Source organism: Papio anubis, chromosome 5 (genome assembly GCF_008728515.1).
Source record: "Papio anubis isolate 15944 chromosome 5, Panubis1.0, whole genome shotgun sequence".
NCBI lineage: Eukaryota > Metazoa > Chordata > Mammalia > Primates > Cercopithecidae > Papio > Papio anubis.
In genome coordinates, this window is record NC_044980.1 from 125,059,439 (window position 1) to 125,086,933 (window position 27,495).

General features: G+C 48.1%; 1 protein-coding gene across 1 annotated transcript in view; it reads left to right on the forward strand.

Annotated features, from left to right (window-relative positions):
• Nucleotides 1-3,136: 3,136 nt before the first annotated feature.
• SLC22A4 (solute carrier family 22 member 4) overlaps nucleotides 3,137-27,495 on the forward strand; it is a 49,130-nt gene continuing 24,771 nt past the window's right edge. Inside the window, exons 1-3 of the mRNA NM_001168755.1 lie at nucleotides 3,137-3,529; nucleotides 21,214-21,317; nucleotides 22,665-22,819. Coding sequence (NP_001162226.1) covers nucleotides 3,137-3,529; nucleotides 21,214-21,317; nucleotides 22,665-22,819 — 652 coding nt within the window. The remainder of the gene's footprint in view (nucleotides 3,530-21,213; nucleotides 21,318-22,664; nucleotides 22,820-27,495) is intronic.

Consider the following 27,495-nt stretch of genomic DNA (forward strand, 5'->3'; position numbering starts at 1 on the left):
TTTGGCCCCAATAAAAACTGAGAGCCTAGCAATGGGACATCAAGGGTCTATGCAATCAGAGATACCCATTGTAAGCCAGGAATTGTCAGAGTCTATCATGTCATAAGATTAGGCAGGTTTAAGCCAGACATGGTGGCTCACACCTGTAATCCCAGCACTTTGGGAGGAGGCTGAGGCCAGAGAATTACTTGAGCCCAGGAGCCTAGGAGCCCAGGAGGCAACACGGCAAAACCCCATCTCTAAAAAATACAGAAAAAAAAAAAAATTAGCTGGGCGTGGTGGTGTTTGCCTATAGTCCCAGCAACCTGGGAGGCTGAAGTAGAAGGATCGCTTGAGCCTAGGGAGGTTGAGGCTGCAGTGAGCTGTGATCTTGCCACTGCACTCCAGCCTGGGTGACAGAGTGAGACCCTCTCAAAAAAAAAAAAAAAAAATTGACTTATCAGCAATCCATCATATAATAGGAATGGTAAATTCAGGATCAGGACTAAGCAGGTCAATAGGGTGCATTTAAGTCAACAAAAGGTGGCTTAGACTCCTATGACACCTACCTCGGCTATCAGCTATACCAACCCTTCTGTCTTAGCTCAGACCTACAGCCTTAGTGGGTAGTTCTCTGTAACCAATTGATGAAGGGAAAAACAGCCCTGACTCACAGACGGATTAGCTTTAGACATTGATAGTAGTTAAAAAAAAAAATCGTTTCTCTAACATAGCTTCATTTAGTGGGTAGCCCTAAATAACTTTGAAGGGAAATTCCCCCAGTGGGCTAAGCTGTAAGCAGTATACCTATTCATTCATTTTGTATGGAGGACAAAACAATTCCACATAGAGGTTTACATACTCTTGTGAGCAATGGCAAATAGTTGAGTGGTATCTGTTCAGCACTCACGTATGTACAACCTGGAAGTGCAAGGAGTTGACCAATGGAGACAGAACTAGGAAACAAATACCTCCTCATTCTATATGGCTCTTTAGAAGTCCCCAGTGGGATTAAACCTCAGTAACCCATAGCAATGGGGATTGAGACAAGGCTGAGGGGAGGAAAAAGAGCAAGGCACTTGTCTCTGGTGCAAATTTAAGGAGGCACCAAGAAATTCAGTAACCAAGATTAATTATACTTTAATGCAATATTTTTTAAAATAGAAATTAATGCAAATACCCATGATGAACACAATATCAAAATTTTAAGTAAAGACAGGTTCAGTATTGCTAATTTTCCCTTTATTCTTAGGCTCCACTAGGGCTTCACACAGCACTCTTACTGATCCTGGTCATCACCAATAACCATCTCAATTTCAGTCTATGTGGGCTTCACCTCCCTCCCTGTTCACTCTCTTCCCTAGTCCCTCGCTTCGTTTTATGGTATCACTACTCAAAATAAACGACCTTATGTAAGTTCTTGTCTCCAACTTTGCTCTATTATTTGGGGTAGAGTAGGGAGATGAAACCCAAGCTAAGTAAGATAATGACCATAATATATCATTCGAAGAAGGATACTTGTGAAAATACAGGAGGCTCTATTAATAATTTCACTGGATTAATAGGCATAAATCAGAGCTGTCCTAGCACATCAGGATGTATAGTCTTATTACAGGTAGGAAACTGAGGTTCCAAGGGGGTGGGAAGTCCTCCTAAGAGGAGGGGTCAGAGTGGAAGCTACACAAAAAGAGGCAGAAATGTCCCTCCGCCTCTTAATCGGGGCCTGGAGAAACAAACACACTTGTGCAAAATCTCCGAGAGGTGAGCTCTTCACCCTGTCAGTTTTATCTGCCTCGTGAACCCCAGGGCTCAGGCTCCAGCCTCGGGCTAGCTCACACAACAGCAGACGGGCCTTAGGTCTGGGCACTGAGCAAAAAAAAAAAAAAAAAAAGGGAGGCCGTGGTCCCTGCTTTGGTTACCCTGCTGGGTCTGAGCGCCAAATCGGATCTCCTCCTTCTCTTTCCCTCCCTCCCTCCCTCTGTTCCTGGACTGGGGACAGGCCCTTCTGCAAACAAAAGCCTTCCAGTCGGAGAAAGCTCTGGCAACCTGACAAGATAAAGCGCCCTGGGGGCGTGAGGAGAGCAAGGGCTCAAAATCAGAACCCAGCGTGATGACAGTGCCTCCATGACTGTGCTCCCGCAATGGGCAGGCTCCATGTCCTGGCGCCCGCCCGCCCATGGACCCGGCGAGGGCTTCCAGGCTGGGCTCAGCCATTCCGCCGGCGTGCGGGGGAGGAAACTCGCCTCCCGGGCACTCGGTTTTCTCCTGCCCCCGCCCTCCCTCCGGTCCGGGCCCATCTCTGACGTAGTGTAACCTTGCTCATCCCTTCCAGGCTGTGGGCCTGTTTTCCCTGTGCAAGGTGAGGGTCCTGGCTGTCCGGGCGCCGCCAGGGTTGACCGAATTGAGCTCTCCTAGGACTCGTGGGAAATGAGCTCCCTGTCGGCGTGTGCCAGCTGCCTGCGCCGGGCGCCACAGAACAGGGCGCGCTCCTGCAGCTCCGCCGCCCGCAGAAGTTTCCCGGGAACCGACTCCACCGACTCGCCCCTCCGCGACCCCCGCGTGGCCGCCTAAGCTCAGCCTCCAGATTAGAGGAGACCGCGGAGGGAACCCTGCCGGAGTCTGGGCCCGGGGCGACGCGACCCCAGCAGGTTGAGGGCCGACCTCTCCGAGACCTTGCTCTCCGGCCTCGGCTCCTCGCTTGCGCCCGCCCTCCCACGTGGGGCCCAGGTCTGGGAATCAGCGCTCGGGGGTGGCTGGGGACAACCGAGAGCGAGCTTCTCACCCGGCACGCGGGCGGAATGGCTGAGCCCAGCGTGGAAGCCCCCGTCAGGTCCTTGAGGGCGGGCGGGCGCGCGGAGCACTGGGCGGAGACAGCCGGGAGTCCAGCCCCTTCCCAGCGCCCTCCCCTTCCCAGCGCCGGGCCAGGGATGGGGGTGTGGTCCCAAGTGTACAGTGGCATCAAGCTCCGCTCCCGGAACGCTCCAGCGCCCTCAGCCTGTTTCCCAGGACCGGTCCCCGGCTGCGCGCCCCAATTTCCAACAGCCTGCCTGTCCCCGGGAACGTTCTGACATCCTTGGGGAGCCCCCAGCTACGCGACACTGTCCCGAGAACGCTCTCATCACCCGTAGTTGCAAATTTCGGAGCGGCAGTGGGAAGCATGCGGGACTACGACGAGGCGATCGCCTTCCTGGGCGAGTGGGGACCCTTCCAGCGGCTCATCTTCTTCCTGCTCAGCGCCAGCATCATCCCCAATGGCTTCAATGGTATGTCAGTCGTGTTCCTGGCGGGGACCCCAGAGCACCGCTGCCGGGTGCCTGACGCCGCGAACCTGAGCAGCGCCTGGCGCAACAACAGTGTCCCGCTGCGGCTGCGGGACGGCCGCGAGGTGCTCCACAGCTGCCGCCGCTACCGGCTCGCCACCATCGCCAACTTCTCGGCGCTCGGGCTAGAGCCGGGGCGCGACGTGGACCTGGGACAGCTGGAGCAGGAGAGCTGCCTGGATGGCTGGGAATTCAGCCAAGACGTCTACTGGTCCACCGTCGTGACTGAGGTGGGTGCCAGGCCGAGACCGGGGACCCGGGAGTGCCTGACCCTCCCTCTGCGTCAGCCCCCCTTGAGACTCCCTGCGCACTGCCCGGGTCAGCGCTCCCCTCCCCTTCAAACCTGCTGTTCATACTTCCAGCAGCGGGTGTGCACCCCAAGAAAGAATAGGACTCACATGAGGCGCATTCCTGGGTCGTTTCTGTCCAATAAGGAGGTGATGGAGAAGGGAGTTTGTCACCAACTGTCTTTTCATTTCCGATTTTTCACAACAAATGAAGTTCCCCAAGAACCTAGATGTGGCCTTGGGGGAAGCGCAGCCCCAGGCTACCCAGACGCACTGCTTGAGTCACCTTCCTGCCAGGCATGGGAGGAGGGGTGTGAGGGACCTTGTTACTGGGCAGGGCGGGGCCAAATCTTGTCTGTTCATTGGCCACAGACTTCTGGAGGCATCAGGAGGTGTACTGCTGTACTACATACTTGTGAGGTTTGGGGTCCTGTCCTGAGGCCCCAGTTTCTCTAAGACAGCAGATGACCTCCCGAGGCTCATTGGGTGCAAGGAAACAGAGAAGGCAAAACCCCAGCTGGAAGCCCTGGCACTCAGGGACCTCTCTGAGCACAGGGTCAGTTGGCAGGCAGGGCCTGTAGCCCCTCAGTACGCTGCGTGGTTAGTGGCAGGTTTTCTAAGCTCCAGGAATGAGGATGCACATACACTTCCCTGTTTTTCCTGCTTCACATCTGGTAAGGACCTGGGTCCAGGAAACACCTTCCTCCTGAGGAGAGCATCCTCATGGAGCCATTGCCTGCTATTGGTCAGGCAGGCAGGATTTCCCTGCTGCTAAGTCCCTCCTCCGCCTTGTGCTCCTCCCAAGAAAAACCTGAGTGGCCTCTGCTAGTCCCTTATCCCTTTCCCTCAGCACAGTATAGCAGTCATCAGACATTGTGTCTGGCCTTGTGCTGGGCACTAAGGTGTGGATATCTGGGGTGTGGAGCCTGCCTTCAGATGCCCATGGGGCATGCTGGCTGTGTTACTGAGAAGGCTAACATTAACCCTGGTTAGCAATAGGATTCTAGAACCCAAATTCAAGTCCTGCCTTGCTTGCTATATGACCTGGGATAAATAAATCACCCTCTCTGTGGGACAATAAGCAGAGGAAATACTCTAAGACGGGGTGATACGATTTTAGCTGAGTCCGAAAATGTGAGCAAGGCCCGTCTAGGCAAGAATATGGGAAATTCAGGGAATGGAATTCTCATACATCAGAGTGGCTGGAACTCCAGGGATGACAGATACAACAGATAAGACTAGAAATGGCCACAGGGGCTAGTTCATAGTGGCCTTCTACATATACTGAAGAGCTGACTTTATTCGGAGGACAGTGAGGAAATAGTAAGCATTCTAAGGCCAGGTTCGTGCTTTTGGAAAGAGCTCACTCTAGCTGCTATGATAAACAAGACCAATGAGGACGTTGTGAAACTCTCCTCTGCAAGAGAATGGTGGCCAGCCAGGCGTGGTGGCTGTGGAATCTGTGATACCTGTGGGAAGTGGGCTCAGCCCAGGGACTGCCTTTGGACCCCCCAGCACTGGCACCATACCTACCCTGGGCCCTAAGGTGGCCATGCCTCTCTGGCTTTGCTTCCCTAGCAAGGGCTGTAGTGCTTGCCCACTCCCTGCCCACAGCATGGCCTGGGAGCAGCTAAGACTGGGGCCAGCCCATCCCACGTCGATTCCTGAAAGTGTTATCAGTGCCTGTTATGGAGGCTGGGCCCACAAGCGGCAGCCTTCCCTGGCAGCTGGGCTGACCTGTCTGCTTTTCCATTGCTCACTGGTTTTGTTCACTGTAGGGTGTGAGGGGTGGGTATCTGCTGGCCTCCAAGTCCATAGCTACCCATGTTGTGCCCTGTTCACAGGGACCTCTAAGGATGTACATCATCGCACATTCACACGCATGCACCAGGATTTGCTTTTTTCGGCAGCCTTTCCCCTTCCTGGCTTCCTTTTTGAGTGGTGGGAGTAAAATAAAAAGCAACAAGGGGGCGGGCGCAGTGGCTCATGCCTGTAATCCCAGTACTTTGGGAGGCCGAGACGAGCAGATTACTTGAGGTCAGGAGTTTGAGACTAGCCTGGCCAACATGGTGAAATCCTGTCTGTACTAAAAATACAAAAATTAGCTGGGAGTGGTGGTGCACCCCTGTAGTCCCAGCTACTCGGGAGGCTGAGGCAGGAGAATCACTTGAACCTGGGAGGCAGAGGTTGCAGTGAGCTGAGATCGCACCACAGCACTCCAGCCTGGGTGACAGAGCCAGACTCTGTCTCAAAAAAAAAAAACTGGGCTCTGTGGGCTCTGGTGGTTGGGAGGAGGAGGGAAGGTAGCAAGTACCAGGGTGAGCAGGATGGATGAATGGCTCTGCCCAGAGGAGCGGCGGCACACAGAGTTCTGGAGTCAGACTCAATAGAGGGCCAGTTTTGACTCCACTGCCAACCACCTGGCTGACTCCAGGCAGGTTATTTCACTGATGAAAACCTCAGTTTCCATGTCTATAAATCAGGGGTACAAGCAGATGAAAAGAGGCTCAACATCACTCATTGCTATAGGGAAATGCAAATGAAAACCATAATGAGGTACCACTTTGTACCCTTAAAGATAGCTACTACAAAACAAACAAACAAACAAAAAGAAAAAAAAAACCACCAGAAATCCACTTTGGGAAGCCAAGGCAGGAGGATTGCTTGAGGCCAGGAGTTCAAGACAGCCCTGGGCAACATAGCAAGACCCCATCTCTAAAAATATATAAAAATAAAAATTAGCCAGGCATGAGGGCATGCGACTGTAGTTCTAGCTTCTCAGGAGGCTGGGGCAGGAGGATCACCTGGGCCCAAGAGTTCGAGGTTGCAGTGAGATATGACCATACCTCTGCACTCCAGCCTGGGTGACCCCACCTCTAAAAAAGTGTTGTTGGGCCGGGTGCGGTGGCTCAAGCCTGTAATCCCAGCACTTTGGGAGGCCGAGACGGGTGGATCACGAGGTCGGGAGATCAAGACCATCCTGGCTAACACGGTGAAACCCTGTCTCTACTAAAAAAAATCCAAAAAACTAGCCGGACGAGGTGGCAGGCGCCTGTAGTCCCAGCTACTCGGGAGGCTGAGGCAGGAGAATGGCGTGAACCCAGGAGGCGGAGTCTGCGGGGAAGCGAGGACCGGCCACCTCCCCCCACCCGGGGACAAAGGGGGACCCCCCCTCCAAAAAAAAAAAAAAAAAAAAAAAAAGTGTTGTTGTTGTTGTTGTTTTTAAACACAGAAAATAACAAGTGTTAGGATGTAGAGAAATTGGAACCCTTGTTCATTCCTAGTGGGAGTGTAAAATGGTGCAGCCACTACGGAAAATAATATGGTGGTCCCTAAAAAAATTAAAAATTAAAAAACTAATTCTGGATATATGTCCAAAATAATGGAAACAGGGCCTCAAAGAGACATTTGCGCACCATGTCTATGGTAGCATTATTCACAATAGTCAAAAGGTGAAAGCAACCCAAGCGTCCTTCCACAGACAAATGGATAAACGTAATGTGGTATATGCGCACAAAGGACAATTATTCAGCTTTAAAAAGGAAGGAAATTCTGATACATGCTACAACATGGATGAACCTTGAGGAGACTACACTTAGTGAAATAAGCCAGTCACAAGACAAACTATTGTCTGATTTCACTTCAAGAGCAGTCACACTCACAGAAACAGAAAGTAAATGGTGGTTGCCAGGGACTGGAAGAAGGAAGGAGTAGGGAGTTGTTTCATGGGTATAGAGTTTCAGTTTTGTAAGATGAAAATAGTGTTGGAGATTGATTGCACAACAGTGTGAACGCTTCTGAACTGTACACTTAAAAATGGCTAAGATGGTATATTGTATATTATGTGTACTTCATCTCAGTTTTCAAAACGGGGATAATAAGAGAAGCCGCCTTATCTGAGTTGTTGGGAGGACTCAGTGAGAGAATGCCCCACGCCCCATCTGGCGGTGGCCAGCACAGAGTGTGGCACCAGCAAATGGGCTTCCTAGGTGGGTGGTAAGGAGTGGTAAGGGCAGGACCTCAGCACCCTCTTTGCCTTCTGCACTAGCTGGGCACAGTGGGCATGGAGGGAGCTGTTCTAAAGTCCAGGTTGTGGCCTCTGTAACAGGTGATGGGACTTGCTGGAGGCCGAGCCCCTCTCCCCACAGTGGCAGTTCCAAGGCTCAGAGAACAGAACACAAGTCCAAATCCATACTGACTTGGCCAGTGCCAGTGGACAGGGCCAAGCCCAGGGCCCCTGAGCAGGTTCTCTGCATCCCAATTGGCACAACACAGGTAGTGGGACTGTCCTCAGATTGTGTCTCTGCCTTCCATCGCCGTGCAGGATCTCCCAATGGGCATATCCTTAGGGACAGACAAGTCTGCCTGAACTGCCCCCCAACACCTCTTCAGAGGAGGACAGGGTTAGCCAGGAACCAAGGATGGCATGCTCTGCTGTAGAAATGCCTTTCATAGTATGCCAGGAGGTAGCAATAAGGTGTCTGAGTTGGGGTTTGCATGAGTGCGTCTGTGTGTGTGCATGTGTATAAGGTAGTTTCCTTCTTCAGGGGTTGATTGTGAAGTCCAAGTTTTTCATCCTGTGCAGTTACTAAGAGTCAAATTATTATTATTATTATTATTTTTATTTTTTTAGATGAGTTTCGTTCTTGTTGCCCACGGTGGAGGAGTGCAATGGTGCCGTCTTGGCTCACTGCAACCTTTGCCTCCCGGGTTCAAGCAATTCTCCTGCCTCAGCCTCCCAAGTAGCTGGGATTACAGGGGCCCACCACCATGCCCGGCTAGTTCTTTGTTTGTTTGTTTGTTTGTTTGTTTGATTGATTTTGTATTTTTAGTAGAGATGGGGTTTCACCATGTTGGCCAGGCTGGTCTCTAACTCCTGACCTAAGGCAATCCACCCACCTCGGCCTCCCAAAGTGCTGGGATTACAGGCGTGAGCCACCGCACCTGGCCATTATTTTTTAGCTTTATTTTGCAATAACTTTAGATTTAGAGAGAAGTTTGAAAATAGTACAGAGATTTCATATATACCCTTTATCCAGCTTGCTCTGATGTTAACAATTTAAATACGCATTATGCATTTATCCAAACCAGGAAATGAACATTGGTTACAATAGTAATAACTGGACTACAGACTTTGTTTGAATTTCACCAGTTTTTCTACTACTGCCCTTTTTCTATTGTAGGATCCCATCCAAAATCCCATGTTGTATTTAGTTGTCATGTCTCAGTCTCCAATCTGTGACTGTTCCTCAGTCTTTCCTTATCTTTCATGATCTTGACATTTTTCTGAGTATTTTGATGAATGCTCCTCAGTTTGGGTTGGCATGATTTTTCTCACAATTAAATTGCGTTATGCACTTTTTGGTAATGATACCATAGAAGTGATGCATTCTCTGGGCATCGTGCCAGTGGGTACATGATGCTGATGTGTCTTATTACTGGTGCTGTTAACCTTGATCATTTGTCAAGTTGGTGTCTACGGAATTTCTCTGCTGTAAAGGTACTATTTTTTCCTCTGTCACTAATACATATCTTAAGGGAGGTACTTCGAGATTATACAAAATCCTGTGTCTCCTCAAATTTCTATCCACTGATTTTAGCATTCATCACTAGGCCTTGACTGAAACAACTATTACTGCAGTTTGCCTAGTGATGATTTTGCATTTTCTGATTCCTTCAACATGTATTAACTGGAACTCTTCCAAGAAGAAGAGCTTCCCCTCCACGTCTATTTATTAATGTATGCAGTTGTTAACTTATATCAGTACAGGTTCATACATACTTATTTTATTTCATCAGTTATAAACTAATGTTATCGGTCTTTATTTTGTTGCTCCAGTTATTCTAGCTCAAACCAAGTTTTTTTCACTTTAAGGATAAAGAATGTAGATATCCAGGGTAAGGGCCTTTGTCTGTCTCTGGAGTCAGGGCTAGAGGCGTCTGTGTTTGCCCCTGCGGGAGGAGTGCCAGTCATAGCTCGTTGCTAAGTTTTCCATTGGGCAGCAGTTGAGCAGGAACACAAGCAGGGACTGGTGCAACCTGGGTTGGGACTGAAGCTTCTGTTGGGGAAGGAGGGGCCCCAACAACCCAGAGTGTCTAATGCTGGGGTCCTCGTCCCTGAGACCTACTGCAGGGGTCAGATCTCAGTCTCCATGGGCATGGCCCTTCATATATAGCCCTCAGGGCCAAGACCTCAGAGAGAAGAGGCCCTGCGTGTGAGGCAGCCCAGCAGCCTCCTGCCCTGAGGCTAAAGGAGCAGGAAGGGCAACAAATGCCCTGCTCTGGAGAGGGCCTAAGTTCATCTGCAGGGCCACAGGGCAAGCAGCAGAGGTAATCCTGGCTGGTGGCCAGGGGCTAAGCATGGGCTGGCCTTTGCCTCAAGCATGTCCTCTTCTTCCATGGAACATCATTAGGATATTGACCTTCCCATCAGCCCATGGGCTAGGAAAACTGAGGCAGTCACCTCTAAGCTGGATACCACTTCTGCCAGGTCTTGTGCTCCAGAGGCCCTGGGGGAACCTTGTATATTAAGGACCAGCCTTCTTTGCAGGCCACCAGTGATCTAAGACGGGGCTGCTGCCACACCGTAGAGCCTCCTGTCCTCTTCAGCAGCTGGGCTGCATCCTATAGGAGCCCATGAGTGGAGCTGCTGGTAGCCCACTGGTAGTGGAGCTATGGAGCCTCCAGCAAAGGGCCTGGACCTCTGGTGGCACTAGCCTTGTGCTTTCCTGGGAACTGGGGTCAGGGCCTGAACAGCAGTAGGACTTACTGATTCCCCACCCATAGCCCAGAGGCGAGCCAGGTTATGTGCGGGAAGATAGGGCCTCTTCCCCTGCTAACAGGGAGCTTCTGGGAGGCATTGAGAGCAGCAAGCAAGGGAATATGAAACAGACTAACCCTCACGTGTGGCTGCCACTATGTGGGACTTCACTTAGCCACTTAGCGGCTCTCAAGGATGCACCTCCCTTGGGGTCTTGGTAGGCCCGGACAAAAGGGGAAAACCTTTCATGATAGGCAGGTTTGTGGAGTTTGTTTCTACCAGGCCTGCAGGCTGCCCTGGGACATTGCTTGTGGTCGTGGAGACTGTCAAGATAGCCTGAATATTAACCAAGTTAATCATCCAAGTCCATACTTGGAACTGTCCTCTGGCAGATTCCAAAGGGGATAAGGTGTGGGGGCCTCTGGCTCCAGCCAGCCCAGCGAGACTTCTATTTCCAGTCAATGCTTCAGAAAGTAGATCTTGCCAGAGAGCAGATAGAGGAGACTCATGGGCTTCCCCTTGCTCTGGCCTGAATGTGCTTCCCTGTTTGTTTATCAGCTGCCTCACCCCAAACTGTTTGCCTCTCTGCTGTGTTCCTCTGACAACAGCCACCAGGATCTCAGAATATGCTTTTGTTCAGAGGCTGCTTCACCCACACCTCCTGCCAAGTTTCTGGATAAATAGACTTTGTCCATCCCTCTTGGTGGGCAGCAGAACTCTCAGGCAGAGTCCAAGGTGGCATTTTGACAAAAACAAGGCTTTGGCAGGACTGGTCAGGGGGAGCTGCAGGTACCTTGGGCCTCTAGAAGGACTGTAATTCCTCCCTTATGGCAGGCTGCATTCAATTTAGGTGTTAGGCTAATACAGGTCTGCCTTGTTTTCTAAAGCTGTGTTGTGGTTTTATGCATGTCTCTGGAGTCTAAAAGAAAGGCAAGGATCCCCATTTGGAATGGAGAAGGTGTGGAGAGAATGGACATTCTGGGGAAGGGCTGGAATGACCCACATGCTCTAGCAAGAAGCACAGACAGTCCAAGGCTGGTGGCTCCTCCTCAGCGTTTGCAAGACTGGAGGGCAGGTTCAGGCGGCACCTTCCAGAGCTTCCCCTCAGTGCTTGGTGACTGGCACAGACACGATGCCATTTGCTCATGTTTCCCTAATACAGACTGGTAGAGCGGTGGTGGATCCATTGTCAGGATGCAAGGGGCACAGCCACATCCCTGAGTGACCCATCTCCCTCCCACAGCCCCTCCACTCCCATCCTTATCTTCCCACTCAAACTCACTGGTGGTTCTGCATTGGTTTAGCCTCCAATGATCACAGAACTTGTCAGTGAGGCTTTTCCATCTGTAGTAGCTTTTTCTTTACCTCTAATCTAAAGAAAGATACTGAGAACATTTTAAGGTTTAGCAGCCTTCTGTCTTAGTTATTTGTAAGTGAAAATATGAGTAGACGAATTAGATAAACCACAAAATGGGAGAAAATATTGGCAAATCATATATCTGATAAAGGATTTGTATGTAGAATATAAAAAGAACTCTTACAACTCAGCAATAAAAAAGACAACCTGATTTAAAAATGGATTAAATCATTTGCCCGTTTTGGAGAATAGACACTTTCCCAAAGAAATACAAATCAATCAGTACATGAAAAGATTCTCAGACTTAGAAGATAGCAGTGTGAGGAGCACCAGCGCCATAGACCAGCTCCCCAGTGAAACAGCCATAGCTGGTGGAAATACACACACACACACACACACAGACACACACACACATTTACAGTCTCTGGAAGTTGTCCTAAGGGCATACATTTATTCAAGAAAGTCGACTATATCTTGCAAGAACAGTGGAAGTCTATGATATTTGAGTAACAACCCCTTCAGCCCTCCCTTTCCCCTTCCTCCCAGCACAAGAAAAATGGAAGTTCCACCCTAGGTGGGTATGGCCAAGAAAATAGAGTTCTCTCTCCCATCAGCTTCCAATGAAGGGCTACAGCACCCTGCTAAGAGGGACAACCAGTGCCCATCCCCCACCCCATCCCTGTATTCTCTTAACTCCAAACCACAGAAGCAAAAATCCTCGTGAGTGCAACCAGGGGATCATAGGTTCCCATCCTCCACCCACCCCCTATTCATATAGTAGAGACTCTAATCCAGGTGCCACAAGTTGAGAGTATTAGAGCCTTGATTGCCCTTATCCCAGGTCATTCATAGGGCAGAGGTTCAACACCAAGCTCCCACTTCCACTCAGTGTCCTACTCATAACGTAGGGTTGTCATTCTGAGATAAACGGGCCACTTTCCCTTCCTACTTCTCTACAACAGAAACTCAGACATTTTGCCCAGAAGGGAGAGCTACTCCAAAAGAACAGAGTTCTAAAGCTGTCCCCACAGGAACGAACTTTATTTGAAATAGAGTGTGTGAAAGGACAGCCTAAGATTGCTCTCAAGAACAACGGAGAATTTAGTGGTAAGCAACTAAGAGGATTCTGGTAACTCCATTAGAGCAATAAGTGAACCCATAATGCAGCTAATTTACCAGGAAAAAACAGAAAACAAACAAACAAAATGAGAAAGAGACCGCTAAGAGCAGCCCTTCAAACCTCATAGACTTGCCTCAAAAACTACCACTGTAAAGGGGCTTGACGTCAATTGGATTAGACTGTGGGACAATATATGCCCCCCCGGGGCGTTATTGAAATGAATAAGGCAATTGGCTAGCAATTAGTGAAGCTAACAGCTAGGTGTGGTACCAGCAGAGACAGACAGCTTAACGAAAGATCAGGCCGGGCTGGGTGGCTCACTGACTCACGCCTGTAATCCTAGCACTTTGGGAGGCCAAGGCAGGTGGATCATCTGAGGCCAGAGTTCGAGACCAGCCTGGCTAACACGGGGAAACCCCATCTCTACTAAAAATACAAAAATTAGCTGGGCGTGGTGGCAGGTGCCTGTAATCCCAGCTACTCAGGAGGCCGAGGCAGGAGAATTGCTTGAACCCAGGAGGTGGAGGTTGCAGTGAACCGATATCATGCCACTATACTCTAGCTTGGGCAGTAGAGTGTGACTTCATCTCAGAAAAAAAAAAAGAAGAAGAAAGATCAGGGAAATGGGGGTGGAAGAATGTGACAGTACCTAATTTCTACAAGATATTATTTTAAATGTCCAGTTTTTAACAAAAAAATTACAAGATATGCAGAGAAACAGAAAAATATGACCTATACATGGGGGGAAAATGTGGGCAACAGTAACTGCCTGAGAGGGTCCACATGTCAGATTTTAACAGACTTTAAAGCAACCATTATAAATATGTTCAAAGAATGAAAGGAAGTCATGCTTTTAAAAGTATGATGATAATATTGCATCAAATAGAGAATAGCAATAAAGAGAGAAAAATTACATTTATATTTTCAAAGCTGAGACAGACATGATGGCATGTGCCTATAGTCCCAGTTACTCAGGAGGCTGAGGTAGGAGGATTGCTTAAGCCCGGGAGTTCAACCCCAGCCTGGGCAACAGAAAGAGACCTTGTCTCTTAAACAAACAAACAAACAAAAGAACTGAATAGAAATTCTGGAGTAAAAATGTATAATAATTGAAATTAAAAAGTAACTCAAGGGCCTTAATAGAAGATTTGAACAGGCAAAAGAAAGAATCAGCAAACTTGAAGACAGAGGATTGGAAATTATACAATCCAAAAAACAGAGGAAAAGGGAATGAAGAAAATGTATAGAGTCTCAGAGAAATGAGGAACACCATTAAATATAGCAATATATGCATAATAGAAATACTAAGAGAGGAGAGAGAGAGAAAAGGGCAGAAAAAAATGCTCAAAGAAATAATGACTGAAAACTTCCCAAATTTCGTGGAAAACATTAATCTACACATTTCAGAAGCTCAACAAACTCCAAATAGAATAATCACAAAGAGATCCACACCCTGATACATCATGGTAAAACTGCTCAAAAAAAAAAAAAAAAAGACAAAAACAAAGGGAAAATTTTGAAAGCAGCAAATATTTGACTAGGTATATACAAGAGAACTCCAGTAAGATCAACGTTTGACTTCTCATCAGAAACAATAAAGGACAGAAGGCAGTGGAGTGGCATATTCTAAGTGCTGAAGGAAAAAGAAACTATCAACCAAGAATCATGCATCCAACAAAACTGTCTTTCAAAAATGAGATAAAAAAATTCAAAAACACACAAAACTTGAGAGAATTGTTTCTAGCAGTGATGTCTTACAAGAAATATTAAAGGAGGCACTTCAGGAATAAATTTAACCAAAAATTTGCAAAATGTATACTTTAAAAACTATAAAATGTCATTGAAAGAAATTTCAGAAGCCCTTAAAAAGAGGGAAAGCGGCCAGGCGTGGTGGCTCACGCCTGTAGTCCCAGCACTTTGGGAGGCCGAGGCTGGTGGATCACGAAGTCAGGAGATCGAGACCATCCTGGCTAACATGGTGAAACCCGTCTCTACTAAAAAATACAAAAAATTAGCCGGGCGTGGTGGCGGGTGCCTGTAGTTCCAGCTACTCGGGAGGCTGAGGCAGGAGAATGGCATGAACCTGGGAGGTGGAGTTTGCAGTGAGCTGAGATCGCGCCACTGCACTCCAGCCTGGGCCACAGAGCAAGACTCCATCTCCAAAAAAAAAAAAAAAAAAAAAAAAAAAAAACGTGGAAAAGCATCCCATGTTCTGTTCATGGAGCAGAAGACTGATTGTTAGTATGGCAGTGCTCTCCAAATTGATCAATAGAGTCAATGCAAAAGATGTTCAATATTAGTAATTAGAGAAATGCAATCAAAACCACAATGAGATACCTCTTTACACCCACTACGATGACGAAAATTAAAGACATACAATAACAAGTACTGGTAGGAATGTGGAGAAATCGAAACCCTCATTCATTGCTATTGGGATTGTAAAATGGTGTAGCCACTTTGGAAAGCAGATTAGGAGTTCTGCAAAAGGTTAAGTATATACTTACCATATGACCCAACAATTTCACTGCTATGTATATACGCCAAAGCAATGAAAATATGTACACACAAAAAGTTGTATGTGAATGTTCACAGCAGCATTATTCATAGTAGCCAAAAAGTGGAAACAACCCAAATACTTATCAACTGATGAATGGATCATTGAAAATGTGGTAGACCCAAACCGTGAAATAACTATATATATATATATGGTTGTTGTTGTTGAGACAGAGTCTGGCTCTGTTGCCTAGGCTGGAGTGCAGTGGTGTGATCTCAGCTCACTGCAACCTCCACCTCCTGGGCTCAAGCAACTCTCCTGCCTCAGCCTCCCAAGTAGCTAGGATCACAGGCACATGCCACCATGCCCAGCTAATTTTTGCATTTTTAGTAGAGACAGGGTTTCACCATGTTACCCAGGCTGGTCTTGAACTCCTGACCTCAGGTGATTCACCCACCTTGGCCTCCCAAAGTGCTGGGATTGCAGGTGTGATCCACCGCACCCAGCCCAAACCATGGAATATTATTAAACCATAAAAAGTAATGAAGTACTGATACACTGCACAATGACACAGATGGACTTAGAAAAGAAGCTAAGTAAAAGAAGCCAGTCACAAAAGACTATATATTGTATGATTCCATTTATATGAAATGTCCAGAATAGGCAAATTCATAGAGACAGAAAGTAGATTAGTGATTTCCAGGGGCTAGAGGAAGAAGAGAATGAGGAGTGACTGCTAACAGGTATGGGTTTTCTTTCAAGGGTGATGAAAATTCTAAAATCAGATCATTGCCGATGGTTGCACAAGTCTGTGAATATACTAAAAATGACTGAATTGTATACTTTATAAGAGTAAACGTTATGGTGTATAAATTATATCTCAATAAAGTTGTTACAAAAAAGTAATTAACTAACCAGGTTTGTTTTTTTTTTTCCTTTGTTTTGTTTTTTCAGATGGTCAAGGAATTCCCAGCTTTAAGTTAAAATCAAGTGACAAAGATAGAACTGGGGTGGATGTGTAGTCCATTATTAACTACTACTTCTTACTTTTCTCTGGAATAAAGGATAACTATGAGAGGATACTATAGAAATCAATTTTTTATTCTTAAAAGGACCATTGCTAATTTTTCACTTACAGTCATCTCTGGGATTGAATTCCACTCATAAAATCCCTTTTACAAGAGCTTTTCTAGCTTTTAGTAATGGGCTGGAATAATTTTTATTTCTTCGAATTTCTTTCTCTTAGTCAGATTTAAGTGTAACCTGCTTTGCTTATTCACCCATGTGTTCCAAGTCATGATTTTGCTCAGGACAAATAAAATGCTCTACTAGTATGAGGCTGGTAGAAGGGGAACTACCATTTAATGAGGCCTGTAATGTGTCTGACACCCCACTGCCATTTCCCATCCAATGCACACAGCAAACCCAGGAGCAGGTATTATTGTCATCTTTTTGAAGGTGAAGAAGCAGGCTAATAGAGGTGAATGGGTTGCCCAACATCACACAGTCCAAAGTTGCAGACCCCGAGAAAGCCTGTGTTCTTTGCTGAGCACCAGTCCACCTTCCAGCGTTCTCAGTTCCGTGCAGGGCAGATGGGGTTCACTTATCTTTATGGTCCTTTATAGCTCTGGTAAAAACTAAAACTGCCGGACTTCGGCTACTTGGAGAGTTAGTTCAAGGCTGAGGGTGATTTTCCAAGTGCAATATGTGATACTCCTCAGCCCAAGAACCACATTTTCCAGGCTGATTTTCTATGACTCCTAATTAATTGTTCAATATTCATTCAACAATTTGCTAAGCACCCACTGCGTGCCTAGCACTATGCAAACACAAGTCATCTAAAATATGATTATACAGATTATTCAGGTTTTAGAACTCTGTCCTTCTGCTGGAGGGTGGTAAGGAGGGGGTGCCTCTTTCCTCTGTAGTCAAAGAGCAAGGGTGAAGTGGTCCAGAACAGGGCTCACTCCACCCAGGGCTGCTGGTCTCATGCATGCACATGTGCACATCTGTCCTGTAAAGTATGCTTGACCTTGAGCTTTGTGAGGGCCGGGACCTTGTCTTTCTTGTGCCCCACACAGAGCCTGGCCTGGAGCAGGTGCTCAATGTCAGTTGAATCAATGATTAAGCTTTTTTTTTTTTTTTTACCAATTCACTAGGAGAACTTGGGCTGGTCGCTTTATTGCTCTGTGCCTTCATTTCCTCATTTGTAAAACGAGGATAAAAAGAGTACCCATCTCACATGGCAACCCTGAGATCCCCTGAGATAATACATGGCACTCAGTGAGCACTCCACACACTGTTATTGTCTTTCCCATTACTCCCTTTACTACAGGGAGGCATGGAGGTGGCACATCCCTCTATGCCAAGAGTGACCTCCCATCCCCTATTACCTTGTCCCCTGGATTTTTGTTTCTTAAATTAGAGCTAAAGGCCACGTGGCCCAGTTACATGGAGCTTACTCTGCTCTGTTGTGAGAAACTTAGTCTGGGACCCTGCTGATGAGACAGACATAGTAACCCTGGGAGGCCCCATCAGAGGGACAGAGAGAGGGGAGGTAAGCTATGTTTCAGAAATGTTAGGGTTTGACTTGAAAGCACAGCCCCAAAGCAATGCCAGCCAGTTGCTCACCAGGACATCCGCCATTAGCCTCTGCGCTGGTCATGTGTATGTATGTGTGTGTGTGCATGTATGTACAAACTTGTGCAGGGACCCACAGGGACAGTTCTGTCCCATCAAGGAAGACACTGTCTCCCACTGGGCCCACCATGTCACTGTTAACCACAGGGAGGTTTTGTGGCCCTGGCTAGTGGGGACCCAAGACATATCCCTCAAATCTGAAGGGCCCAGGGGCAAGCAGGGCCTGGTTTCCAAGAAAAGCCCTTTCTAAAGGGCCCCTCTTAGGACTGGCAGCTGATTTACTGGACTCTAGCCCTTTGCTCCAGGTAGAACTTCGTCTGCCAATCCTGTGTCCTAATACCAGGCCCCTCACAGCTTTCCAAAAAGACACTTTCAGCACCATAACTTCCCAAAGGAGAGCCCTGCCCTAGAGTCAACCATGGGCAGCCATGCAGTCTAGCTGCCTTCCCCTGCTGGTTGTAAGCAGGGTCTCCAAAGGCAGATAGCACCCTGCATGGGCTTGGGGCAAACGGCCACTGCGTGTGCATGGCTCTTCCTGTGCTGCATGATGCTAACAGGGCTTCTTGGGCCCCTCTTCAGGGAGGGAATGGGATTGAAAGCCATCAGTGCAGAGCCTACAGGAAGGAGAATGATGGGAGCTGGCCCTCACCTCACCCCTCTTCCCAGTGTCCCCATTCAGAACTCCTGCCTCTGCTTCATTTCCTGGAGAACGGGTTTGACCCCCTACCAGGGCCAGCTTCATGGGCATGCAACTGTGCAGTCACACAGAGCCCCACACTTGGTTTCAGTGCTTTGCCATTGCTGTATTGAAATTCTTAATAATTTTTGACCAAGGAGTTCTGCATTTTCAGTTTGCCCTGGACCTTGCAAATTAAGTAGTCAGTTCCCAGTCCCACCCTTTGCTCATGCAATGCCTGGCTCCACATCTAACAGCCCTCCTTTCCTTTCTGTCTCTAAATCCTATCTATCCTGCCCTAAGGCAAAGTCCAGACAGAGAAATATTTGAAAAACGACAAAGGAGAGCACATTATATTTGAAAGAGCTTTTCTGCTTAACTGCAGATGGAATGATGATGGTTGGCATGTTAATACCTCTACCAATCTTGAGTTCTTCTTGGCTCTGTCCAAGGCCAAAGGCTGTGATGGAGGCCTTCTACTCCTAGTCCTGGGTAATTGTCTCCTGGTGTCACATTCTTTGAAGAAGTGTAGGGCATCATATTTAATAAGCTCATTTTGTCCTGCCTTAGAGAGTATAGGTCCAAGCAGGACACTGGTACAAGATTGGGTTCTGAGGCCTAAAGAGGTATCTATCATGCTGATTTACTTGCTGTGACTTCAGACAAATCCCATTCTCACAGTCTCAGTTTAATCTTCTGCAAAATGGGTCACACCACATCATGAGGCTTTGGGGCCTCAACTGCTCATCTCTCTAAGTCAGAAGCAGATCCCAAGCTTTTAAATGAAACTTTGGACAGTTATTTTTGGAGGTAGATGGCCACGAATGCAGGCACACGTCTTGTTTACCACTTCTGGTCTATGCACTGGCAGAACACATTAATCTGGCTATACAGTTTTAGAGGATTCATTTCCCTTTCTCCTGAAGCCCATGCAGGAGCCCCAGGTGAGGCAATCCTACTCTGGGTACAGTCTCAGATTTATCCTTGGATTGTGCCTGAATGGCAGAGTGCTGAGTTCCTGGCCCAACTTATTTTTCTTCTGCAGAGCTGTGTTGGGCGTTGCCCGTGGCCAGCATTGTGAGCCCTGTGAGAGGCGGCCTCATGAATCCTGCTATTGTCTCTAGGACAGGGCTATTCTCGAGGACATTATCCTCAGCATCACAGAGTGGTTCCTTTGTGGAAGAAGTACATAGGAGAGACTTCTTTCGGATCTCAGTATTCTTTACAACTGTGCTTCTGCGAATAAGTGAACTACTTCAGATACTGTAACCCTTCTGAGAACTGAGCTGCTGGGATACACACAGCCAGTTTTGGAGCCCTGCCTGGCAAGCAGGCAGGCCCGTGGACAGGATAATCTAGGGTCAGTCTTACCCCAGGCTTGGTTTTTACAACTTCCCCCCTCTTTATTTTCCATTTGCCCCAATTCCCTTAGCTTTTTGTTTTACATTTTTCTCTTGTATGTGTCTTTATAAACACCTCTGTCTGCTACAGAATGAGGTGTGATATAAATATGTGAGTTTGTGCTTAAATCCACACTTTCAAGGGAGTTATGAGGATTCAGAAGGAATTGTTTGGCGAACGCTATAAAAGCAGCCCCACCCAAGATGGAACTAGGGCTGGCTGGGAGGCAGGGGTCTTTCCTCCAGACTGGATCATCTTGCCACAGACAGCAGCCCCCAGAACCCAAGCCCGAAGTGCTCATTGGCATCTGTTTATTTATTTATTTATTAATAAATGAAAGGTCACTAAACACACTTTGAAATGTTTGTCACCTCCCTTGATTTTGCTTAATTGACTTAAGTCAAACTGAAACTCTGACTGAAACTCTCATTTTGTAGATGCACTGGCAGGGACTTGTTAGGGCAGCGGCAGCCCACAGGCCCTAGGGAATGGGAGGGACCATACTTCTGGAAAGGCCGGATGGGAAGAAGGGTGTAGGGATATAGAGGGGAAGCCAGGGAGCCCTGGAGAGGAATAAGTAGGCCCCAGAATGATGGGGCCCTGAATTAGGTCACAAGCTTGCCCTAGGCATGAGTGGACCAGGGACCACATGATTTTTTGGAGGGATCTGCTCAGAAAATAAAGTCACAGAGCTCCTGGAACAACTTGCACTTTTCAACAAGGGAAAATAAATTTTACTCCTGGACTAAGTGGCCGTGCCCTCTGCCCTGCCCTTCGGGCTTTTCAAACACCTCCCCTCTGCACTAGGCTGGCTTCTGAAGATGCAGTGCCACCTTTACTTTGGACTGCCTCACAGCTGAGGGGTCACCAGTCACAGCCATGGCCTCGGCTGGCTTCTTGCTATGTAACACGAGCAGAGTAGGAGCATCACCCTCCCTTTCCGAAGAGGATACTGAGTTTCAGGGAGGGCAGTGACCTGCCCCATGTTACTCACCACAGTCCCAGCACAGGCCAGTCAAACCCAGGGCTGCAAGGCCTATGCCCTTTGCACGAAGGCAATATCCTGGCACAGGGGAGGAGAGTCTGCCTGGCAGCCGTACTAACATTCCCTCGGAGCTGGGCTGGGGTTGAGGTCTGCCTTGGGGCTGGGCTCACGCTTCATGCTGTCTTCCTTGGCAGTGGAATCTGGTGTGTGAGGACAACTGGAAGGTGCCCCTCACCACCTCCCTGTTCTTCGTAGGAGTGCTCCTCGGCTCCTTCGTTTCCGGGCAACTGTCAGACAGGTAAGGACATGGGAGGGGAGGAAGGTGGGATGGTGCCCCTTGTCGATCACTGCTTATCTTGGGGCTGGACTGAATTCAGGGTATTTCTACCCAGAGAAAGGGAGGACCCTCAGGCCACTGATTCAGTGATAGGAGTAGCCCTGATGTCTCCTATTCACCCTGCCCTCAGTTCCCTTCACCTGGACACACTTTTGTTTATTCCCTCAGCCTCATACTCCCAGGGCTTTGGCCAGTGGTGGGGAGGGGCCACTGACCCCACTGGAAAGTGGGGTCCTCATACCACAGACTCCTTGACAAAACATGACTCTGCCATCACCACTGCCCTCCCTGCTCCACCACCACCTCAGGGGCAGGGGTGGATGGCACAGGATCTGTCTGCAAACAGCCAGCAGCCAGACAGTGAGCCCCAGTTGTGCACACACTGCTGCTATGGCTTGGACCCTGTCTGGACACTGAGACCACAGAGCTGACGCTGGCTCTGGGCCTCATAGAGCTTACAGGGCCTGAGGAGGCAACATCACAGCCCCGGGAGACAGTGTTCCACAGGCCCCTGGATGTGCTGTGGTGACCAGTGCAGGAAGTTGGGGGTGCTAAATAGCAGTGTTGGGGAAAGCTTCCCAGCCCAAGCCAACAGCCAAAGACCTGAGTTTGGAAAATGGGGCAGGAAAAGCTGTTTTGCTCACACCTGTGCTCCATTCTACCCACTGATCACTACCAGAATGTGAAGGTAACACTTAAACCAACTTCAGTGTCACTGAAAGACATTGCTGAAAGCTACACCTTCCCACAGAGCAGTGGTTTGCAATTTTGGTTGTGTGCTACTCATCTGGGAAACTCCAAAATCCTAATACCCAAACTGTATCCTAAAATCTTGGGAGGTGGGGTGCTGGCATCAGTATCTTTTCCAAGCTCTCCAGGTGATTTCAAGTGCAGCCAAGGTTAAAAACCACTTGCAGAGTGACTCTTAGTTCTGGATTTACAGAATTTTCACGTTGCTGATTCAAGAAATATCTGCAATCTGTGCTGTACCCACTTTCCAGAAATGTGCTGGTAGCGTCTATCTGTGGCTCTCTCTAAAGAGCATATTTCCACATGGTCCTTGCGTATGCTGCTCCGTGCTTTTGAGGCATGGTGACTCCACAGGAAGCTGAGAATCTCAAAAGCTATCTCCTGAGCAGACAGATGCCTGAGACCTCACCAAGGAGGAAGATGGGAGGGTGTGACAGGGAAAAAAGTCTGCCAGAGTCCTGAAAAAACACTAAGTCTGCATTGATGCCTGACTCAGGGCTTGCAACACACCTTGGCAACCTATACATCTCATGTTTTTGGTTATACTGCATTCTCTAGGTTTGGCAGGAAGAACGTTCTCTTCGCAACCATGGCTGTACAGACTGGCTTCAGCTTCCTGCAGATTTTCTCCATCAGCTGGGAGATGTTCACTGTGTTATTTCTCATCGTGGGCATGGGCCAGATCTCCAACTATGTGGTAGCCTTCATACTAGGTAGGAATGGCTTCTGGGACACGGGGTACTTCCCTCCCACCCTCTGAAAGGCCCAGAAAGAGGAAGTCATTGGGCCATTGGGCTGTGCTTCCAAAGCCTTTGGATATATGTGTGTTGGGAGGGAGCTCTTGGAGCAAGTCAGGGGCAAGGCAGGCACTCACAGGGAGCCACCTCTGTGCTGAGCCCTGAAATATGGTGAGGAAGAGCTGGAGCCATTAAGAACCAGCTGCACAACAGCTGAGACACATTCTCAGGAGCACAGGGCTTAAGAGAGGCACAGAGGAGGACATTTTAGGGGAAGGGCAGCCTGAGGATGTCTTTGATCTGAGTTGTATAGGCTTGAGACTTCTTCCTGGTTGCCTGTGAAGGGACTTAGGGTAGTCACTGTGGCCAGTACACAGGTGGGGAGGCTCATGCAGACAGGGGGAGTTCAGTGCCAGCCCGCCATCACTGGGCCGATCTGGCCTCACCCTAAGTCAGAGCCCACCCCAGAGTCTATCAGCTAAGCACAGGACAAGCCTCCCTGCACTGATAGTAGCCCCATCTGCTGTCAGGCTGCATGAGGAAGACTCATCAGCTACAAGGTCATGAGGAGGTCCCTGGGGCCCTCAGCAGCTTTTCCTGGGAGGGAGTTAGGTGAGCTCCAAGCAAGTTGATGAGGGTCATCCACAGGAGTGAAAGAGTGTGTTCTCTGAGCCCAGCGAATGGGCAAATGAGAGAAGCAGAGGTGAGGGGTATCTCTGGGATAGTAGACACCAGTTCCCATCATCTCTAGGGTGATAATATATTCTAGGTGGCTCAATACCATCCCAATTTGTCCCTATTGTCACAGCATCATTATTAATACTCCTTTAATAGAAGTCTAATGATTCTTCTTGCCTCAAAAGTCCGAATCTGGTTAGGTGACTCTGATTGCTTCTTAAGAGTCTGAAGGACTCATTGGCTTTGGAGATGCTGTGCTGTCTTAACTGATGGTGTGTATACCTTCTGTCAAGTTGCCAGAATGGAAATATTCCAACTCTACTCCCTTAATTATTTGCAAAGAGCCCTGTGCCATGGGCTCAGCCTCAGTGTCTGCAGAGAGGAGGAGGGAGGAGAGAAGGTGGGAAGAACATGCTGGAGCCACATGGTCCCAGCAGATAGCACACTCTTCAGCAGGCCCCAGCGGGAGGAGGCTGCTCCCCTTCCTGTAGGGGGAAGGAGCTGGGTAAGATTTTCTTGAAGATCTTTTGTGTAGAGGGCACAGGGAGCTTCAGGCCAGTGTTGTTGGAAACTGGAGGTTGGAGGATCTTAGGACAGAAATTACAACCTCCTAGTCCCCAGTGGCTCCAAGAACACAAGGCAAAGCCTATTGTCTTCATGTTCAAAGTCCCCAGAATCCATCTTCCGTGTGATGATCCTCCCTAAGCCTGAAAAACCCAACATGTGGCTCTGCTTGGGCCAGACACATACCAAAAACCAAACAGGCCTCCCCAAAACAGAAGACTGTGACCAGCAGGCCGATATCCCAGGAGGACCTGAAGGACCATCTAGAACAAAAGGGCAGAGAGTCACGGTGAAGCCAGAGAAGCTCTCTCCGTGGGAATGGGAACAAGGTGGGATTTGTGCCAGGTGGTGGCATCCCCGGTTCTATAGAATGGGCAGCATTGAGATCTGCCTTTTCGGTGGCACATTGTGCTTCTGGGGCCTCCAAGCCTCCCCTATGTGAGTGGGTGAGGCAGGGAGAGCATACCCCAGGTTTCCTACAGGAAAGGGCTGCCCCCTAGCTCTGACACTATCATCTACTCTCCTCCCAGCTCCCCATGCAGCGTGTGGTCCCACATGCAGGGTGAAGAAGGGTAAGAGGGCCAAGGGGAAAGTAAGGCCATGGAAGATCAATCAAGCCAGCAGTCAGTACGTAAGACCCTGGGTGCAGCAGCCTCGCTATCAGCCGGGATCCAGGCCTCTGAGGGCTTGCTATCAGCCTGGGGCCAGGCCTGTTGTAGGGTGCTATGGGAGCCTCTCCGGTGACAGTTTTACTCCATTGTGCTCTGCAAGAAATTGCTGGCTTTTGTGTCCTGGTATGAGACTCACTGTGTTGGGTTCTCAGGTCTGAAAGTTTAACTGTCCCCAAAAACCAGCCTGCTCTGGAATGGCTGGACACCTCAGTCAGCGCCTGGGGTTGGGGGACACAGTACAAAGACAAAGTGGCTGCTAGCTTCCCTACAGTGCAGCAGCGCTCTCTGGTGTTTCTGGGATAAAATAGCTTAATTCCAGGTTGTATTTGACTAAAATAAACCAAAGGGTGTGGTCTGGGCTGAGGAGTTTGGTAAGTGCCTTCACTTCCACCCTCTGGCCCTAAGGAAGGGTTGGCAAAACCCTGCATGATAATTTCACTTTAACTTGGGAAGCCAAATTCCTCCCACTGTCAAAGCAGTGCAGAAATGAGTCCTTGTTTTGTGCTGCTTTTTAAAAATGATCAAGGCTGCCAGAGTCATAGCTAGAAAAGAGAAAGACAGAACAGTGCTACCCAACACAGCATAAAGCAGACATGCCTAGACGTGATGGTGTTGCCGGAATGATGCTGGTTTAGGCGGAAATGACCACTCGGGACCAAGGACACTAACCTACCCATGCTGCAATCTGCTACTGTTGCCCAGAAATAATGCCCTCCACCTGTCAACGGCCTTCTGGGTAGAATACCATCAGTAGCCTCTCTTATCCCCCATAACTAGCTGCTTAAACACAAAAAGTTAATTACCTCCTGTCCTGACTGATTCATTAATTCAGTATTTTTCAGTACTTCTAACATCAACCTCCCATGTGACAGGTCTTTGGGCATGCTGAACCATTTAAAGCTTTGCTTCCTCTGACGTCTAGAGGTTCCTCCTTTTGATAGGTGTATGAGTGATGGCATCTTCCTTTACAACTCTGGCTACCAGGAAGCTTGGGCAAATTTGAAATGTAACTACATCAATGATGCAGCTTTTATCAGCCATATATATTTTTTTTTTTTTACTGTTTTTAAATTGAAACGTTGAAATATAATTTTGTCTTAGCCTGTTTGGGATGCCATAACAAAATCCTGTAGACTGGGTGATTTAAACAACCGAAATTTATTTCCCACAGCTGTGGAGGGTAGAAGTCCAAGATCAAAGTGCCAGCAGGGTTAGTGTCTGGTGAGGGTTCTCCTGTTGGGTTGCAGATGGCTGCCTTCTCTCTAAGTCTTTCTTCTGCACAAGTGCTCAGAGAAAGGGAAAGCAAGAGAGAGCAAGCCATAGAGAGCTCACTCTCTGGTGTCTCTTCTTGTAAGGACACTAATCCTATATCCTATCAGGTCAGGGGATCAATGTATGAATAATGGAGGGACACAAACATTCAGTCCATGACAGATTTGCATACCATGATATTCACACTTTTAAAGTGTATAATTCAGTGTTTTTTAGTATATTCACAACGTTGTACAGCCAGCAACACTATCTAACTCCTCATCACCCTGAAAAGAAACCCTATACGAATTAGCAGTCATTTCCCTCTTCCTCATGCCCCTGGCAACCACTAATTTACATTCTGCCTTTAATGGATTTTCCTATTCCGCACATTTCATATAAACAGAATCATATATTATGTAGCCTTTGTGACTGAATTCACTTGTTTTCAAGGTTGATCCATGTTGTAGCATGAATTAGTATTCCACTGGATGAAGACAACACATTTTGGTCATCCATTCATCAGTCATTGAACATCTGGGTGTTTCTACTTTGGGGCTGTTACGAATAATGCTATGAACATTAGAGAATAAGTATTTTTGTGGATATATGTTTTTTGTTTTTTTGTTTTTTTGTTTTTTTGTTTTTTTGAGGTGGAGTCTTGCTCTGTTGCCCAGGCTGGATTGCAGTGGCCGGATCTCAGCTCACTGCAAGCTCTGCCTCCCAGGTTCACGCCATTCTCCTGCCTCAGCCTCCCGAGTAGCTGGGATTACAGGCGCCCGCCATCTCGCCCGGCTAATTTTTTTTTTATTTTTAGTAGAGACGGGGTTTCACCGTGTTAGCCAGGATGGTCTTGATCTCCTGACCTCGTGATCCGCCCGTCTCGGCCTCCCAAAGTGCTGGGATTACAGGCTTGAGCCACCGCGCCCGGCCTAGTGGATATATGTTTTTAATTCTCTTGGGTATAAGGTAGGACCTCTGCTAGGCCCTATGCTGATTCTATATTTAACCTTTTGAGGAACTGCCAAACTGTTTTCAAAATAGCTGCATATTTTTGTTCTTTTCAGCAAGGCACAACTTTTTACTTTTCTTTATATCTTACTTTAATGTTACCATTATTTTATTGTATTTAAATTTGAAGTTGCCTCAAAATTTCCAAGGGATGAGCTGGCATATAAATCCATGAACATGATGCAGAAATTTGCTGGCATACCTTATTTGCATTGCACCATGAGAGGGAAGACCTGGGGGGACCCAGGAAGAGCAAGAACTCACGCCTGTCTATTCACAAGGAGCTCACTGCCTGGTTGTGCCTCTGCAGCCAATGCAGCTATCACTGTGGACATGGGGACATGGGTCAAGGGAGTGGGGCACATATTACTGGGTATACACAGAGATAGGAAATGTTACTTTTGACTAGAGTGATTGGTGTAGAGAGAGGGGAAGCCCTGAGCAGGCGAACATCTGTTAAGCCTTGAAGAGGGGTTC